Here is an 18,325-nt window from a genome sequence, read left to right as displayed (position 1 = left end):
TCATTTTGAGAGGCCGGACTAACTTTTTATTTTAGCCGTTTGCAAAAGCTGAATTTTCTTTCAAGTGTCTAGTGAATATTATGTTGAAAAAGCGTGCAAAATGTTTGGAAAAATGTATCTATTTGAAATGTCTGATGTTAGTCTGTAGGGCTGGGACAGAATAGGTTTATTAATAGTCACGTGACACAGCTGATCACCGTGGTAACGCAGGACAGTCAGCACCGTACTGAGGGATAGATACAGACGGCATCTCTGGACTCGCCCATATATGGTTTGAAAAAATCTAAACTTTCTCTAATTATTCAAAAACTACTTTAACAAACGCTGACATATGAATATAGTTTTCTACTAAATAAAGATACAAAGACATGGAGAGGAGCAAAGTGGTTCAACAGCCCATAAATACATAAAAAACGGAGAATACTAACATAAAGCTACATGTTAGCATCGGGCTAATGCTAACGGTTAGCTAGCGCTAGCTACAACTGCCGTTTTTTCACTTCTACTGAACAATCTGCTGTGAGAAAATATCCATATGGGCCCGATTTACACTTGACTTTATTTATGTGATAAATAAGTTCATATTCCCTCAGAAAATGGCTATAAAGAGTGGAAAATTGTGTTTCTCTAAAGATTCTATTTTCCCCCTCGGCGAAGCCACGCCCCCTTCTATGACGAGATGCCGTCTGTATCTATAACGGACATGGACTTAAAGTACACAGTGACTCATCAATATCTATTTCTAAAAGTTTGAAATTGCATAATTAAACCAAATTGGCCTTTTTGGCTGGCATTACCCCCATACACACTGAAAGACAATAAGAAGACAGCAGACATATTTCTGCTATTGTTTACCGGGGGTGCGTACCGATGTTCCCCCACTTGTATTGACGGGGGAACATCGGACCCGGGGAACATCGGTACCTCGCATATTAAAAAGTCCCGATGTTCCCCCGTCAATACAAGTGCCAACGCTGCATGCGATCAGGGTAGACTTACGCACAGGCATAATGCAGCGCTCTTCATTCATCAGGCAAAACGTAAAACAATCATCAGCTAAATATAAGTAGGCTACTCATGCCCCAACACTACGTTAGCCCGTAGTGAGCCGGTCACAGCGGAGGGTGCAAGCAGGGATGACATGTCGAGGCAACATCTGCACAGAGACAGCCAGATGTGCGCGTCCTGCAGACAAAGGTACAGACCGCGCAGATGTCTCTGTCCTGGGAGAGGCAGTGAACACTGAATGATCAGGACCGTGGGGTGGGCTAAGGACAAAAGTGGGTGTTCACAGGTCCACCCGCGGTGCCGCGTAATTGTGCCATAAGCCCCGATCACTTTTCCTTTTCTGCGCTTCCTCAGCGTTCTCATTTAATATAGGCTATGGATCGTTTTTATGTCAAAAAACAGCAGCGCAAATACAGTTCAACGTCATTCAGTCTCAGTGGCCTCAGTGGTGCCTCTTGGAGCGTCTGATGGCCAAAGCACAGTGCGTAATGCGCGCATGACAGGCGGCGGCGCTGGGAGAGGAGTGAGGACGCAATGCATGTTGCCCCATTCATAAAAAGATACCTAATTTAATGTGTATAAGGCTGGAGCGCAGCCATCAGAAAAGACTTGCTGAGAGTTAGGAGCGGCTATGGCATGAGCCGCTGCACTTGGCTCTCCGCACGCCGCGTGATGGACTATGCTGGGGCTCACGGACAATCACAAGAAAAAAACATGGATTTACGCACGATCGAGCTACAACAAGGAACCAATCAAGCAGGTTGCGAGGATAAACGGGGGGAGATCTGTTTACAAAAAAGAAAAGCGGCTGTGGGTGAGTTTGGTGTTGCTAAACTGCGACACGTTCTTATTCTGAGGTTGTACAAAAATGTTGTAGGCTATTACAATGCGAGATCTACAAGACTTATAGTATGTTATAAAGTAGCCTAATCACTAGGCTAGTTATGAGCGAAACCAAGCCGCTTGTTGCTCCATTATCCGCGCGTACAGGGCCGCTCTGTGCCAAGCGGTGAAGAGAGAGGCGGGGGGCGTGTTCACTGCTTGCATCGGTCGGGGAACACCGGACCCTCCGGCGTCCGGAGGGTCATTGGACCCGGGGAACATCGGGCCGACCCCGTTTACCGGTGGATGTCATGTCAAAGGACTAAACCACCAAAGACCATCATCTGACTCAAACTCACGACCCTATGATTCCTAACAGGCCGCTCTCCTTACAGAGCTGCACAAACAGTACAACATCTCAACTATATACTAGCCCAGGGGTAGGCAAGTTTTGTTGGCAGAGGGGCCGCTTTTCTTTATTGTAAATAGACCGAGGGCCGAAGCCGCTGATTATTAGCCCAAAGTAAATCACAACAACGGACAAATCATCATCATGAGATAAATAACTTAAAATTGCTTGAATAAAAGTTCTTCTATGTTGAATTTGAGTCGGTTTGAACTGATCCAAGATACAAGTGCTATAGCGCCAATGGAACAAGAATAAAACCCACTTGGATTCAGACAAATAATTGTTTTTCACTTGAAATGACACAAAATTATCTGAATTAAGAGAATAACTACTACTAGAGGTTTTATCTAATCTAAAACCAGACCAAATCTACTGAAACCTTAGCTTTAATCTCTTAATTCAAGTAGATTTATGTCATTTCCTCCTTAAAACAATTCTTTTTCCAGTGCACTTCCTTCAAATGCCAGTGTTGTACATAATATATGACCTCATTGGGTGTATTCTCAGTATTCCTACCTTTTTTTCTCTAATAATGTTCAAAGTACTCTCTGATTTGTGTAACAGTGTTTCTCAAAATCATCTTGAGGGCCAGAGGTGCTGTGCTGGAGGGCCGGATTTGGCCCCCGGGACTGTAGTTGCCATCCCCTGTTCTAGCCTATCTATGTTTTTGCGCTGCACTTTAATATGGACATGAAAGAGAAGAAAAGTGATGGCTCTTGTGCTCTACACGTTTTCTATTAAATCATGTTTGTTATCAGATTCGCCTCTTGCCCAAAGTTTTGGGCGACCCCCACTACCTTATAGTCCGGGAAATACGGTAATACTTGTGCATCGTAGCGTATCGCATTAATTATTGGGGCTCTCTGTATCGCGACAAAAGCGTCTCGTCCGACTTGTCTGGATGAATTGTGTTGCAGTTTTATGTATTTAGATAAATTGCCGAAATGTACTTTGGCAATGTCAAATCTTCATTGCTGACTGTTAATTTGGACATTAAACCTGTCTCTTTGATTGCTGTGTCAATACCACCACCGACTGTGAGAAGTCGAGGGCAATACAAAAGTAACCCATGACTATGGCTGGGTACCGTTAAACAATACCAGTCTGGTATCGAAATAAGTAAGTAATCTTTATTTATGTTGCACCTTTCACAGGCAAAAGCCACAAAGTGCTTCACAACACAGTTAAAAGCAGAAATAACATTACAATATAAAAAAGGGGTCAAAACAACACAGAAATCACAGCAGCCCAAAAGTAGCTAATTAAAAGCTTGAACAAATAAATGTGTCTTAAGTTCGCTTTTGAAAGAATCAACAGAGTCAATAGAGCAAAGATGGTGGAAGATCATTCCAGAGCCTGGGAGCAACAGCCTGGAAGGATCGGTCACCTCTAGTACGAAAACTCGTACGTGGAACCTTTAGCAGATTCTGATCCACAGACCTGAGAGCAGGGGTGTAAGGCTGGACCAGAGCACTGATGTAAGAAGGAGCCTGACCATGCACGGCTATGAAGGCTAGAACCAGAGTTTTAAACTTGATCCTAAAGGACACTGGCAGCCAATGAAGTTGTTTTAAAATAGGAGATATGTGGGTCCTCCTGTTTGTGCGGGTCAGAATTCTCAGTGGCAGTCGAGAGAGCTCCTTCTTGTTAAGACATGAAAACAAACCGTTACAGTAGTCTAAACGTGAAGACACAAATGCATGGATGATGAGCTCCGAATCATTACGCGAGACCATATTCCTAAGTTTAGAAATGTTCCTCAGTTGAAAGAAGCAGTTTCTCGTTAGCTGCTTAAGAGGTTTAAGTACTACTATATGGAGAAAATAAAAGTATCGAAAGCAGGAACCGAAAAATGAAATCCTTATATTCCTGGTTTGATGCTGTTGATCATCAAAATTTAAAAGAAATAAGCAAAAAAGTGAAAAAAATTGGGTAAATTTTGGAAAAAAAACTGGAAAAAACTGGAAAAAAAATGTTGAAAAAAAGAATTTGGAAAAATGTAAAAAAAATGTGGGTAAATTTGGGAAAATTCGGGGCAAAATTGGGAAAAAAAAAAGGGAAATTAAAAAAAATATGGGTAACTTGGGGGGGAAACATGACAACACTGGTTAAAATAAAAAATAAAAAATAAACTTTTGTAGCAAAGGAAGTTTCTTGGTTGTTTCACTTCAAACAAATGATACACGTTAAAGCACCGGTATCGAAAAAAATGTAACACTACCCAGCCCTACCCATGACACTTATTGCCTTTTTATTTGGGTGGGAATATTCCTCTAGTTGGTACATTTTTTATTTAATAATGCGTCACTATCGTATTTATTTGCTTGATTTTTGTTTATATACTTTTCCCATCATGCCATTTTTTAAAGACAAAGCATTGATGAAATTAACGCGCAAACACTTTTAGTCCGAACACAATCTGCGTCATCTCACCCTTCAGTGGCTGCATAAAAAAAAAAAGCTCTGCATTTTCCTGCAGATCAGCTCTATGATTTATGGCCTGCACTCGCTCTGCATTGTACATTGAATAAAGGGCTTCCTGAACTGTTATGACAAGGGCAATTTAGCAGTTTGGAAACGGCCCAAGAGTTGAACATGCACTTGTGCTGAGCCACTCCGGGGGGAACATGCAAACGCAGCTCCTCCCTGATTTAACCACATTGCATTAGCGCGGATGACGGCGCGACACCGTGTCCCGCCGGGTGTTGCAGCTAAAAATATGTTTGGCGCGCAATGCATTTACTGTAGAGAGGACGAGTCAAAAACATGTATAGGGGAATGAAGCACCTGAGAGGGGGGTGGGGAGGCTAAATGTAAGGAGACTTCAGCTAAAGAGGACGCTAATCTACATCCTGGTTATGGAAAATATCTCATTGTTCTGCAATTATATTCAAGATTTAAGTTTCAAAATCAATCGGTTTAAGGTCACAGGAAAGTGAGTAAATCAAGGAGGCAAGTGTATTTGTAGAGCACCATTCATACACAAGGCTTTTCAAAGTGCTTCATAGTTGCATAAAATTACAAGAAAACGGATACAATCAATAAAAACATCAACATAAAATTGATCAATTACAGTAAAAGGCAAAACGAGTGAAGATAAAATACTTTCAGTTGTCATATGCATGGGCTAGAAGGTCAGAGTTGAGGCCTGTCTGACATCCTCGTGAAGACTGTTCCAGATTTCAGCTGCATGAAACTGAAACGCAGCCTCACCGTGTTTAGTCCTGACTCTGGGAACCACCAGGAGACCCCTTCCTGAAGTTCTCAGGGCCCGAGATGGTTCATTTTTCAGCGCTAAACCATGGGAAGACTTGTAACAAGCAGAGCTGTTTTAAATTCTATTCTCTGAGTGACAAGAAGCCAGTGCAGAGACCGGAGCACTGGACTAATATGGTTGTATTTCCTGGTTCTTGTCAGGACTCGAGCAGCAGCGTTCTGGATGTTCTGCAGCTCTGACAGCTCGTTTAGAGAGGCCAGTGAGCAGCTGTTACAGTCATCTAACCTGCTGGAGGAGCATCAACATTTAAAGCAGTACTAAGTAACGTGTTTACCTTAATAAATCCTTTCCGTAGTCCCTGTGGGGGTAATACAAGTGTTTATGGGATGATTGGAGGGTCTTTCATCTCCCCCCTTGGTGTCTCTGGACAGAAAACTATGTTTGCAACTTGACTGCCACCGGACCGGAGAAAGCAATACACACTAATGGAATCACGAAGAAGAAGCTAACATGCTAGCGGGCAAAGCTAACTGCGGGCTAGCGTCTCTTTAAACAGTATTTACAGCCAGGTTTGAGTGAAAAAAAATATTTCTATTGTATAATTGGATGCACAGTAACCCTCTCTCCCTTCGCCTTTCCTGTCAGCGTAGTATTTACTCTCCAAGACAATTAATAAGTTAAAAAATCGTAACTTGCTACTACACCTGCAGTTGTGCTTATGGCCTCTAGGGGGAAGAGTTACTTAGTACTGCTTTAAGAAAAACTTGAAACAAGAGCTGCGTCTGCATTTCAGAGTATGCTTGTAGACATCGAAACGACACCATGAGTTCATAGTCGCTTTCAACTAAATAAACTGCATTTGTTACTAATTGCAGTCATGTAATAATACTGTTATCTTTTTGCCTTTTAACTCACCTCCGCCTTTTAATAATAATAATGTATTAGTGTCACATATTTCTTTTCTAGATGCTTTGCAATTTCCTGCGATCCCCGATGGTGGTGAGCTAGTATTGTAGTCAGAGCTGTCTGTGCCATCGGCCACTCCGACCACCACTAACCACTCACTCACTACATTCACCCAGGCTTTCTGGTGTTTCCCACACGGTCTCCCATCAAGCATCGACCAGGCCCTTCCTGCTCGGCCTCCGAGGTCTGACGGGATCGGGCAGAGCAAAGGCGGTGTGGCCAGTTTACACTAATGTGCATTGACTGTGCAAGTTTACATTTGCAACAATAATCATGAATCAGGGTTTCCGCAGGGCTTTAAAAGTATTAAAAGTCATTAAAAATATCAGATTCAAAATGGCACAATAAAAACACAAAAGCTTTGGTCAGGGCTGGACTGGCCATCGGGAGATTCGGGAGTTTTCCCAGTGGGCCGACGTACTTTTGGGCCGGTTGGGCCAATCAGATCGAGATATGGCCCGTAATAATTTTCACCGGCCCACAATTAGCAGGAAAAACCATCAGAATCATTACTTAGATGCAATTACACAATTTTTACACCAATTTTATACCCTTCAGGTGGTGCTTTATTGAGTCATGGTTCCCAGATAATCTCTATAATGAGCGATGGGCCTCTGGGACATAACACTCATGCCCCTCACATTGTGATTATAAGAGGAAATAGTTTATTGGAACTCCCTCCAGGACCCACAGAACCTCAGACCTCTATTTTTTATACATTTTAGACAAATGTTTGCAAAGAAGTGCATGCTGGGAGTTGTCAGGTGACTCCGTCTTGCCCCTCGTCGTCAGTGCAGTTTGGAAATCTTCCCTTTTCCATTGAAAGGATTTACAATGTTTGGCCTTTTTAGGATTTCTATTCTCACTCCACACCTCCATAACTCTGTGGTGAGTTTTACCGTTTCATCTTAAACCTACAGTGGGATCATTTGGTTGGTTTTGAGAAGTTTATTTGTGTTGCAGTCGCGAGAGGAACTTCATTAACGGAACGCACATGTTAAGATTGTTTGGAAGTTTTACAAAAGTTCCATCAAGTTGTGAACGACAAGATTAAAGTGTTGAGAGCTCTGAGGTGTGAGCTTGAATTCGGCAGAAACAACATGAAGCAACTATTGTCCTCGATTCGTAGCTTATACTGTTTTAGTTCGAGCCAAGGGCTAATTGTTTTGCTCATCACCTCGACTATTGAATATGACTGTTTTTTTTTTTTTTTTAGAGGACCGGTCTTGACCCAAAAGTCCCGGGACGTTTTTTTCTGCCAGTCCAGCCCTGGCTTTGGTCTAAAACAGTGGTTCCCAACCTTTTCTCCTTGAAGCCTTCCTGCGTGCTGTATTTCGTGGCATTAAATATGTAGTATTCTGACATTAAACTGGCATTAAGAAGCATTAAACTTACTCACTGCCATTTGTCTTCTCTTTTTATCTGAGCTTTGCACTGGACTCATCATTTGGCAGAGGCTCTTATTGACACCACTCCGGAGAACATAAGAAAGTTACTATCCAACATATCTCTACAAAACCTGAATTTGTTGGAGTGTGTTGTTGTTTTTTTACTATGAAGTGACTCATTGTGGCTTTAAAAGTTTTGCAGTACATCTCCAAAAAAGCCTGGAACAAATCAAATTATAAACTTCTCTCACTGTGACATTTAAGGTCAGGAAAGTTGTACTTATCCGTACAATGGCTGTTGCTGTCAGAGAATTTCAAGTTCAACACAAAACGTTTTTTTTTTTTATGGAAGTATTTGAGGAGAATGTCCGTAAACAAGCGGGTTCCTCCCTTTGCCCTGAGGCAGAGACTGAACCAGGGCCTCACTCTGGTTTACAATGAGATTTATTCACATGTTTTGATTCCTCGGACTGTTTTTTTTTTCTCCTCCTTTTTATTATTTGCGTGAGCGGCGATTGGCTGCGAGAAGCGGACGCAGAGAAATGCACCCTTCATGCCATAGTGGAGTCACTGAGGTCACACAGTGGGATGTTTTGACTTGACTCTAGACAAAAACAAAGCCTTGGTGTAGCCCAAACCAGTTGCTATAATATATCAACTTAGGACACTAACGTTTATAATCATTTATTTATGTATTTGTTTGTGTGTGGGCCTGTCTAATTCCACCTGGAAGACCTACCTGCAGCCTTCATTATCCAATCATCCAGTCACGGCCCCATCTCGATCCTGCTTCAGCCATTCACCGCGCAGGATCCCCTTCTTAAGCTCCCCGGTCAATCACTCACCCCATTCCTAGCCGTGCTGCGCCCCTCCTCCGCCCCTCCTTATCCTCGGCTCTGCTCGTCGTGTCAACTGACCACCCCCGGGTCTCTTTCTACCACCACCAGTGTCTGTCTCTGAGTCTTTACAGGATGAACTAGTAATTATCGTGACAGCCCTAGTTGTCTGTGCCTTTATTTAACCAGGAAAGATTCAGACTGGTTCTAACTTCAAGGTATCAGACAGTCATAATTTCCACTTGTCCGTTGCCGGGTTGTATCACTTTGCACCAGCGCCTTATGGCTCCTCCTGCGGGTGGTGGGTCCACGGAAAGATGGCCTCACGATTCTAACCGAGCCTGTTGGTCTCTCATAAGGGCCTCTGAACCGCCACCTTAACCTGGAGGAAGGGTTTGAGCACCCGAATAATCCTGGGAGCTCTGTTGTCGGGGGTAATCATGCCTCCTAGTTGACGGGTCAGACAAAGAGTGGTGGTATTTATTAGTTTTTTATTATGCAATTAAAAAAAATAACAATGGCAGGGCAAACAGACAACTGGTCTTCCATCCAAGTAATAGCCAAGAGTAAACAATGTCCCCTGTGCAATAGGGTGAGGGGAAAGAAAGCCAAAATGTAGATTCCCCTTCAATTTACATACAACGCTTTTTCTTTATTACATATAAGACAAGGGACATTGACAAGACTACATCCAACAACCGAACATTTTGACTTATCGTCTCGTAACTGCGGCATCCTTAAGCTTGGACTACAAAATCGAAGCGAGGAGAAAAAAATGTCGTATTGCTCGAAGTGTTGGGCTGGGAGTCGACGTCCTAATTTGGCTGTTCCGCTGCAAATACTGTGACGTAATTGTTCAAAAAACGTAATAGAGAATAGAAAAATCGGAACAGATTGCAAAATATGACCAAAACAGAATATAAAGATCTCAATGGAGTATCTGAAGAGACTAATTTAAACTTTTCTGTACTTCTAAACACTCCAAATATACAACAAAATGCATTTAAGGGCTAAAAAAGTGGATTTAGCATGATATGTCCCCTTTAAAGCCAAAAAAGCTGAATTATGACCAAGACCAACCTGCTAACAGTAATTTTAACCGTCTCAAATAATGATTCTATGTATTTTCTGTACATATGAAAAGAAATGTTTTCTGAAAAAGTCGACTTCATGCGTCTTCATACTTCTCTGATCCAACTTGGTAATCAAGTTTGAATATAAGATACATGTTTAATAGTATTTAGTTGTTGGTACGATATGCCATTGCCTGAAACAGATAAAGAAATGAATGGGTAAAAAGACAAAACCCGTGACTCCATCTGTGAGAAGTCAGTCAGTTTCTGTTGTCTCTAATACCAGGAAGGGCGATGACAGTGGAAGTTTAAAATCCAGCTTGATTACGAATTTGATCACACGAGCGTGAAGTTAAGTCCAGCAAAAAATGATTGAGCGATTCTCGAGAGCTCGCACGAACCACTACCTCACCGTGCCCCCAATAACAGTTTCAAATTGTTCATAAATACCCGATTGGAGACGGTGTTGTTTTTGCTTTTGCGGGCTGCACTGTAAACCGGCTCGTCTCCTTTTTAAAGCAGCGCCGTCAGCCGCCGCAGTCGTCCTCCATGTTTGTTTACTCTCCGGGGATTCTGTGAGATTTCCTGTTGTGTCTGAGCCCGCACTGTGCTGAATTGATTGCGTTTTTATTTATCGTGGTCTTATCACGGAACACGGCGCAATCTCTGATGGATTTCTGCTAGATTTGGGTATTATCAGGACCGGGATAAAATTGCCAATCGTCAATCTGCAGCCGCTCTCAGGTTATTTCAGGATGACTAATTGAACACACCGACCACTTGTTCCCCAACTCCAAATCGCATCACTCCGCTTCCTTTACCCCGTCTCTTCCGCTCACTTACTCTCGCTTTGTCACACTTTGGTTCAAACCCAAACACGCCTCGCCCTCGAAGTGACACATGTTCGGAGTAATGCTACACGACTTCAGAGCGAGGCCGTTTGTGCGTCTGCGGTTTGTACATGAAACATGGCGCGTTTGCACAGGCGCCCCGCACTCCGGAGAGTCACAGAGACGAGCGGCAGATTGAACCTGACGGGCCAGAGCTGAGCAGGTGCGGCAAGGTTACGCAGACACGGCTTTGAACTGGGATAGGATGGCGTCTCTGCTGCGAGAGAAATACCAGGTCCTTTATTTGTACCAGCAGTACGAGTAAGATGTGTGTAAAGAGCATTTTCTCCACACTATGTGCTCCTGTATTGTTAGCAGAGGTGGGTAGAGCAGCCAAAACATTCACTCAAGTGAGAATAACGTTGCTTTAAAGAAGGGGTATTCTGCTTTTTTCAATCACATAGCATCAGTCTATATCACACTACAATGATGACCAAACCTTCTGTTGGTCTGTAAATGCAGTAAATTAGAATAACTGTCTTTTATAAAATTGCTCTCTCAAAATGGCTGTAGTGAATGTCTTGAAATAGGCCTCTGTCTCTTTAAGAACCTCTGAGCCTTTAGACACGCCCCCTCCACACGCTGTCTGTGGCATCAGTGGGGAGGGGGTTCTGCTGAGGAGCAGTGGTTGGTTACTCGGCTGGTGACGAAAGCTCGGAGGCGTCTCCAGGAGGTGGGGGCGTTCCTAGGAGGACTCAGGCAAACCTATCCCTAAAATGGCCGCCATCAGAGTTTTTACAGATTACTCAAAAATACGTGAATGTGCCAAGACAACACTTCAGGCATGTTTTTAATGAGGGAGTGACATAATAACATGATGTAATGCTTGAAAACGTCGATTTTGCATAATACCCCCCCTTTAAAATAATTTTACTCAAGTCAAGTGGAAATAGTGGCCCAAATAATTACACAAGAGAAAAAAGAAAAGTTGTACTATATATAACAGGCTGATTCAAGTTTCAGCTGCGACAGAAATTGTGAAGAACAAAACATGAAATAATGTGGAAATTGTATTATAGAAAACAAAAAATACATCTATTTTGTGCGTCAAAAGGAAGATCTGTCACTTAAAGGGACTATACGGAGCGGTGCGGGACCCGGAGACATGAACTCGAGACATTGCGCTAGTCCTACCATTCAAGTCTGTCCATGCTTTCACAGAAAAGTGATAAATACCCTCTCAGAGCGTCAGACTGATGCGCAGGAGTCTGAGCACCACAGTCAAGGCTATGACAGAGATAGTGCCGTCATGCACGAGCTTAATATAGAAGGTGCAGTTACACGTTTGACCTGAGGAGGCAGTAGTGAGTATAAAATGGCCAACTTGCATCTAGCCCCTTTAAAGATTTACTCACAGAGGCACGAGTTACTATTTTTTTTACTTAGGAGTACACATACTTCATTATAATATTACTCAAGTAGAAGTAAAAAAATTCGGTATGCAAAAAATTACTTGCAAACATACAATTACAGTAGTATAAGTACATATGCTTGAGTAAATGTAACTGAGTATTTATTAATTATTGGGTCTGCAAGCTTCTGGAAAAAAGGTGTGAAAATAGCAACAAAACTGAGACGAAAACAATGATGGAAATGTGAAAAAAGTGAGAAAAAATGTATTAAAAAAATCACAAAAATTGACAAAAAATTGACAAAAACATGAGAAAAATTTGACGAAAAATTGAGAAAAGAGTGACAAAAAACGGACAAAAAAGTGATAAGAATTTGACAAAAAAATGCAAAGAATTTGACGAAAAAGTGACAAAAACGTCACGAAAATTTGACAAAAAAATGAGATGACTGCCCAACAAAAAAAGTGATGAAAAAAAATCTGATGATGTGAGGAAAAAGATCAATTTCAAATGAGGTGTTACACTGGCCTACAGGATTTGGGTAAAGCTGAACTGGAGAAAATGCTCTCGGTTCAGGCGGGAGTTAAGAGGTTTAATCAGTACGAAGTGCACCCAGTGGCCAGTGAAGGGACTGGAGAATGGGAGTTTTATGGTCAAATTGGTCAAATTCAATACAGTTTTTATGGTGATTTCTGGGAGTGAAAGCCCCCGCTCCCCGTGCTTCATTAAAACTTTCTGCCATCTGCACTGGAGTTTAGCTCAGTGGGAAAAGCCCCATTCAGTGAATATGGGAAACATACTCCTGCTTTGGTTGAAAGAAAGAACTGCTTTGTTTGAAGGAAAAAAAAATGTTAATCATACATGTTTCAGTGCTGTTCCCTTTGTTCACTTGTGTCCATGTGTTTGACTCTTTCAGGGTGTGGACACTGTAAGAAGATGAAGCCAGAGTATGACGAAGCAGCTGAAGTCCTCAATAAAGCGTCTGACGTAAGTTTTGACCTTTTGCTTTAGATTTGTTTTTGTTTCTCAAAAAGCAAAACTCTCCAAGAATCTCTCTCCACTTTGTCCAACCTCTTCAGTGGACCATCATAATACCAGCGTGAACTTGGCCCTGGACCACGAGTGTCTCATTATTGGTGTGTGACCAAAACTGAGAACATTGATTTATTTCCCTACTCAAACTCTACTTGACGTTTCAATTTTCTTGACTTTCTTCACTATTTTTAGGTTAAGCAAAAGCATCTGCCAGTGTAGTAACGATTTCAAGTACAATTTTCTTATGTTTTAATGTGGCTTGAAAGAATAAAATAGTTTGAATCCAATTTTGCTAAATATATAATTGTATAACGTCCTAATTCCTCATTTTTTAAAGGGGGGTATTATGCAAAATCGACTTTTTCAAGCTTTACATTATGTTATGATGTCATTCCCTCATTAAAAACATGCCTGAAGTGTTGCCTTGGCACATTCATGTATTTTTGAGTAATCTGTAAAAACTCTGATGGCGGCCATTTTAGGGATAGGTTTGCCTGAGTCCTCCTAGGAACGCCCCCACCTCCTGGAGACGCCTCCGAGCTTTCGTCACCAGCCGAGTAACCAACCACTGCTCCTCAGCAGAACCCCCTCCCCACTGATGCCACAGACAGCGTGTGGAGGGGGCGTGTCTAAAGGCTCAGAGGTTCTTAAAGAGACAGAAGCCTATTTCAAGACATTCACTACAGCCATTTTGAGAGAGCAATTTTATACAAGGCAGTTATTCTAATTTACTGCAGTTACAGAGAAGGTTTGGTCATCATTGTATTGTGATATAGACTGGTGCTATGTGATTGAAAAAAGCATAATACCCCCTCTTTAAGGAACAGGCTTTGTAGGAGGAGATTGAGCAGCCATGTAAGTTTCACAGACGACTCGGGACCATTACAATGAATGGGGCTGAATGGGACACCGGCTATCTCTTGTATATTATATCTATGTGTAAAAACCATCGTGGGCTGCACCATATTCTTTACTCTTTCTTCTCCCTTTTGTATTTTCTGACGCACTTTCAGCGCCCTCTGGTGGCAACTTCCGATAACACATGCTGGCCAATAGGAACGGGCAGTATAAATACAGTAACTACGCCTGGAATGAGTGGACCTACTTATGTCCGAAATGAGAGCATAAATTAGCCTTAATGATAACGTCCACAACAATTTTTAAATACTCTCACTGGGGAGTCTTTGCTCCTGCTCAAACATCATTAGTGTCTGGAAAGACCTGCCTTTAGAGCAGGGGCGGACTGGCCATATGTCCATTCTGGAAGAGCACAGAAGGGCCACCGGCTCTTGGGCCACCAGTCTAAATGTTCTCCTCAACCTCTTAAACCCCCGCCTTAACCAAGCTTTACCCAAATCTAAGAGCTTAAAAGCAAAGCATCAAAATAGCAACGAGTGAGCCAGAAAAGCAACAAAAATGTGACAAAAAAAGTGACTAAGATGTGACAAAAACATGACAACAAAGCAACGAAATAAGCAATGAAAAACTGACCCAAAAAAATGACGAAAACACAACGAAAAGCCACAAAAAAAGTAATGAAAGGAGGAAATGCACTCGGTAAAGACGGGAGGTAAGAGGTTCACATATGTCTTTGTGGAAGTGCTGCATTTACGCTAATTTGGAGTCAGAGTCCAGGGCCCTTTTTCAGTCCCAGTCCGTCCCTGCTTTAGAGCCATGTCGCCTTTAGAGCAAAGTCAGAACTTTTGGCCTTTCCATGTCAATTGGACTGAAATAGTGTGTGTCTGTCACAGTGAGGACTATAAAACTGTATGCGCTGCCCCTGCTGTGGTGTTCAAAATGCTGGGAAATACCTCCATGCTTTTGTCCCAACATCACATCCGTCTTCTCACAGGGTTTCACAGAAAACAAAACAGAAATGGAAACAAACACATGGGCTTCTACAGTGCACAGACAAAATGACATCTCGTCAAAAAACTATTTAAATCTGAACTTATACAATTGGTAATGATTTTTGTTTTGGAGCGCGTCTCTCGCCTCTAATCCTCAGTGCTAGTCTCAGGCCAGGAGTGAAGCCTATAAAAGTCCAGCCCACTGACTTTAGTGATAATGTAATCCCTAAACATCCCCCTCCCATCGGCGTAGCCCTCACATTTGGACGGTCTCCTCGTGGCTCGGAGCCCAGCTGCAGAGGTCAGAAAAGAGCAAAATTATCGAATACAGATGGACTAGCGCCGACCTCACCCGCTGCACCTCACAAATTTGTTATTTTGCGTCTCTGTCGGACCTTGTGCCGTTGCAGGATGTCGTTTTTATGCACTAGAAATGTGAGGAAAGATGTATAAAGATGGTTCATTGTTATATAATGTTTAGGGCAGGCACGAAAATCTCGACTGTCCATGTTGCTAGACAATGATTTGCGACAAGAAAAGAGCAAGTCTTCATGATATTTTTTCAGATTTCATGCATTATGGCGTGACCAGTGTTGCCGTTTTCCTCTTTCAGAGTCCCGGAGTGTTGGCTGCGCTCGACGCCACGGTGCATAAAGCAGCCGGCGACCGCTTCAAGATCTCAGGGTTCCCCACCGTCAAGTACTTTGTGAACGGAGAAGAGAAATACACGCTCCCCCATCTGCGGAGCAAGGAGAAGATCATAGAGTTCATGCACAAGTACGTTTCACCTTCAGTTGCTGAGTTACCAGTGTTTTAGTATTTTTAGATTCCTCCTCGGATAATGTTGTTTGAAATCGGTCAATTATCCCGTTGATTTTCTCCTCCCCTTCCAGCCCGCAGGCTCCTCCCCCTCCGGAGCAGTCCTGGGAGGAGAAGCCGTCCAGCGTCAGCCATCTTGGATTTGAGGACTTCAGAGAGGCGCTGAAGAAGAAGAAACATGCTTTAGTCATGTTCTACGCTCCATGTAAGTTTTATCAATACCTGTGAGATGTTGTGTCAACCAGAAGAAGCTTGAGCTGACGAATGAGGGCGGTGTGGAGGATCGTGAAATATTGAATACGTAGATAAACACTAAGCGGCGAGTCACCAATGTGAAAGACAGGGCTACACAATATGTCGATGTTGTGGTGAAGTAATATCAGAATCCACATCTCAAGAAGTAAACACTAAGCATATTACAAAATCACTGAGATCTTCCATCTGTGAGTGACATTTTTCATCTAACACAGCTGAAAACAAAAACGCTGTTGAGCCATTAATGTGCTATTATACCATGGTCTGGGTGAATACTGGATTCTGATTGGCTGGTGCATTATTTTGGTATAACCGCACACGTAGTCCGGTAGTTAAATCACTGGGATATCACTCCGCTGTGGCGTCGCCATAGCAACGCATGACACAGCTGAATCAGATAAACACGTAATCAGGAACGTATGAGATGGATTTTGTGTTAATTTCAACGTTTTTGGCCAAAACAAAACGTTTGATAAATGTTTGTTGAGGAGAGTTAGCAGCTAGGTTAGCTACTGTTAATAACATATGAGCTTTACATTTCTATTGAAAACGGTTAAGGCTATTCATGATTTTCAGGCGTACATAAAATGATCCTGCATTGAAGCATATTTGTCTGGATTAGTAAAGTCAAACATAAAAGTTTCAGTTTACTTCCAGGGAAAAGTGTTTCCGGGTTAGTCCTGTTGTGTTGTGATTCTGTGCTGATGTTGTGTCGTTGAGCCTGACTGAGATCCTCGTTATAGCTGCGGAGAATGACTCACTCTGAGACCAGCCTTCAGTGACCGGCTAATAACCCACACAAAATAGTCCCGTAGTCTGGCATATTTAGTGAGTTTAGTCAATGAAAAAACATTTATTATAAATGTTACGTTTGTGGGACCCTGGTATAAGCGGATTAAACAACAAGGAGCCGTGCATTAGACGTTATAATGCAGGTTGTTTAATACTTACATGATTTACCGGCCGATGATGTAATAATGATTATGTTATTGGCTGGTTATTATGTTATTGGCCTGACAAGATGAAAATCGTTCTCAAATGTTATAAATTCAGTCAATAATGTAGTATCAAAAACACATTAATGCAAAATTAAATGGGCTGGAACAAAATATCGGATCGTATTGCAATACTTTCTGCCGCAATACCAAGTATCGATAATTTATCATGTATCACAATACATTCAATACTACTTTGTGTTACTGCACTTTTCAATCGTAGCACTTCAGTGATTGTCAAATGGCATTTAGTTTATAAACTTGAACACGTAAGTCTTTTCTTTTTACATATTTTAAGATAAACACATTACTTGTCATAACTAATTGCTAGTAACTTACTACTACATAATTGATTACTTACTGTATCGCAATACGTATCGGATCTGCCCCTGAATCGGATTGTGACAAGTGTATCGTACCAGCCCTACTATATAATGCTAAAAATAATGCACAAGGTAATGTAACATTTGAGGGAAAACTGCTAAAATAAACAATATTAAATGTGTTTGTTTTGGAAAATAAAGTCAGATCTATTATTACATTATTGGCTGAATTTATTACATTTGTAAACAATTTTCATCTTGTCAGACCAATTACGTAATAACTTATTACAATATTGTTTCCTGCAGCATGGCGCCGGAGTTGAGTTTTAGTCTTTGTTTTTCTCATTTAGTTTGAGCTTTTTAGTCTTCTTTTGGTCCTGATTTAGTAAGAGTAATTAGATGAAATGTAATGTAGCATACACAGTGTTGGAATATTAATCATAATATTCAAGACGGTTATTGAATATGTTCCTCATGTTGTGCGTCCCTTGTAAAATATTTGCTTTGGCTTCTTGTTTAAAGTTATGCCTGATAAAGTGTGTTTAATTTTCCGCTGTGGTTTGGACCTAGTTTTCGAGAAAAGCTGTGTTTTTCTGAATTTGGCTTCTTCCTGGATTTGAAATATCGCACACATGTAACGCAGAGCTCCTGCCAAACGCTGAGTGCAGAGACTCCACCTAAACCTTTGGGGAAACTCACAAATGATTCACATTTCTGCGAATAGAGCTGTCCAGAAGAAATAAACAACATGCTTTTTTTATATTACCCTGAAAGATGAGGATTTGTCGGGAACATTGTCCATCAATTTTCTATTTATTGACATGAAAAAATAACTATAGAAGAAACCTTCAAAATGTATTATGTGAAATGTCTGGAGGCTCAAACACACACACAAATAATGCATAACAAGGTGAGATAGACTAACAGCCTCTTGCATTAAAAAATATATATATATTTACATATTTCATAACACTATAGGCCGTAGCTTTGCCGATTACAGATCAGACTGAAAGGAAAGACTTTCTGAAAGCTTACTAAAATGCAGTGATGTTCACAATGCTCTGATTAAATTGATTAAAAAACATAA

The 18,325-nt window shown here is 41.7% G+C and overlaps 1 protein-coding gene across 1 annotated transcript in view; it reads left to right on the top strand.

Moving 5' to 3' along the window:
* pdia5 (protein disulfide isomerase family A, member 5) overlaps nucleotides 1–18,325 on the top strand; it is a 175,103-nt gene that overhangs the window by 125,292 nt on the left and 31,486 nt on the right. Inside the window, exons 12-14 of the mRNA XM_079563441.1 lie at nucleotides 12,878–12,948; nucleotides 15,460–15,623; nucleotides 15,740–15,870. Of these exons, the coding sequence (XP_079419567.1) occupies nucleotides 12,878–12,948; nucleotides 15,460–15,623; nucleotides 15,740–15,870 (366 nt within the window). The remainder of the gene's footprint in view (nucleotides 1–12,877; nucleotides 12,949–15,459; nucleotides 15,624–15,739; nucleotides 15,871–18,325) is intronic.

The sequence above is a fragment of the Gobius niger genome, assembly GCF_951799975.1.
Source record: "Gobius niger genome assembly, chromosome: 9".
In the NCBI taxonomy this organism is placed as follows: domain Eukaryota; kingdom Metazoa; phylum Chordata; class Actinopteri; order Gobiiformes; family Gobiidae; genus Gobius; species Gobius niger.
This window is presented reverse-complemented; position numbering and strand designations above follow the sequence as displayed.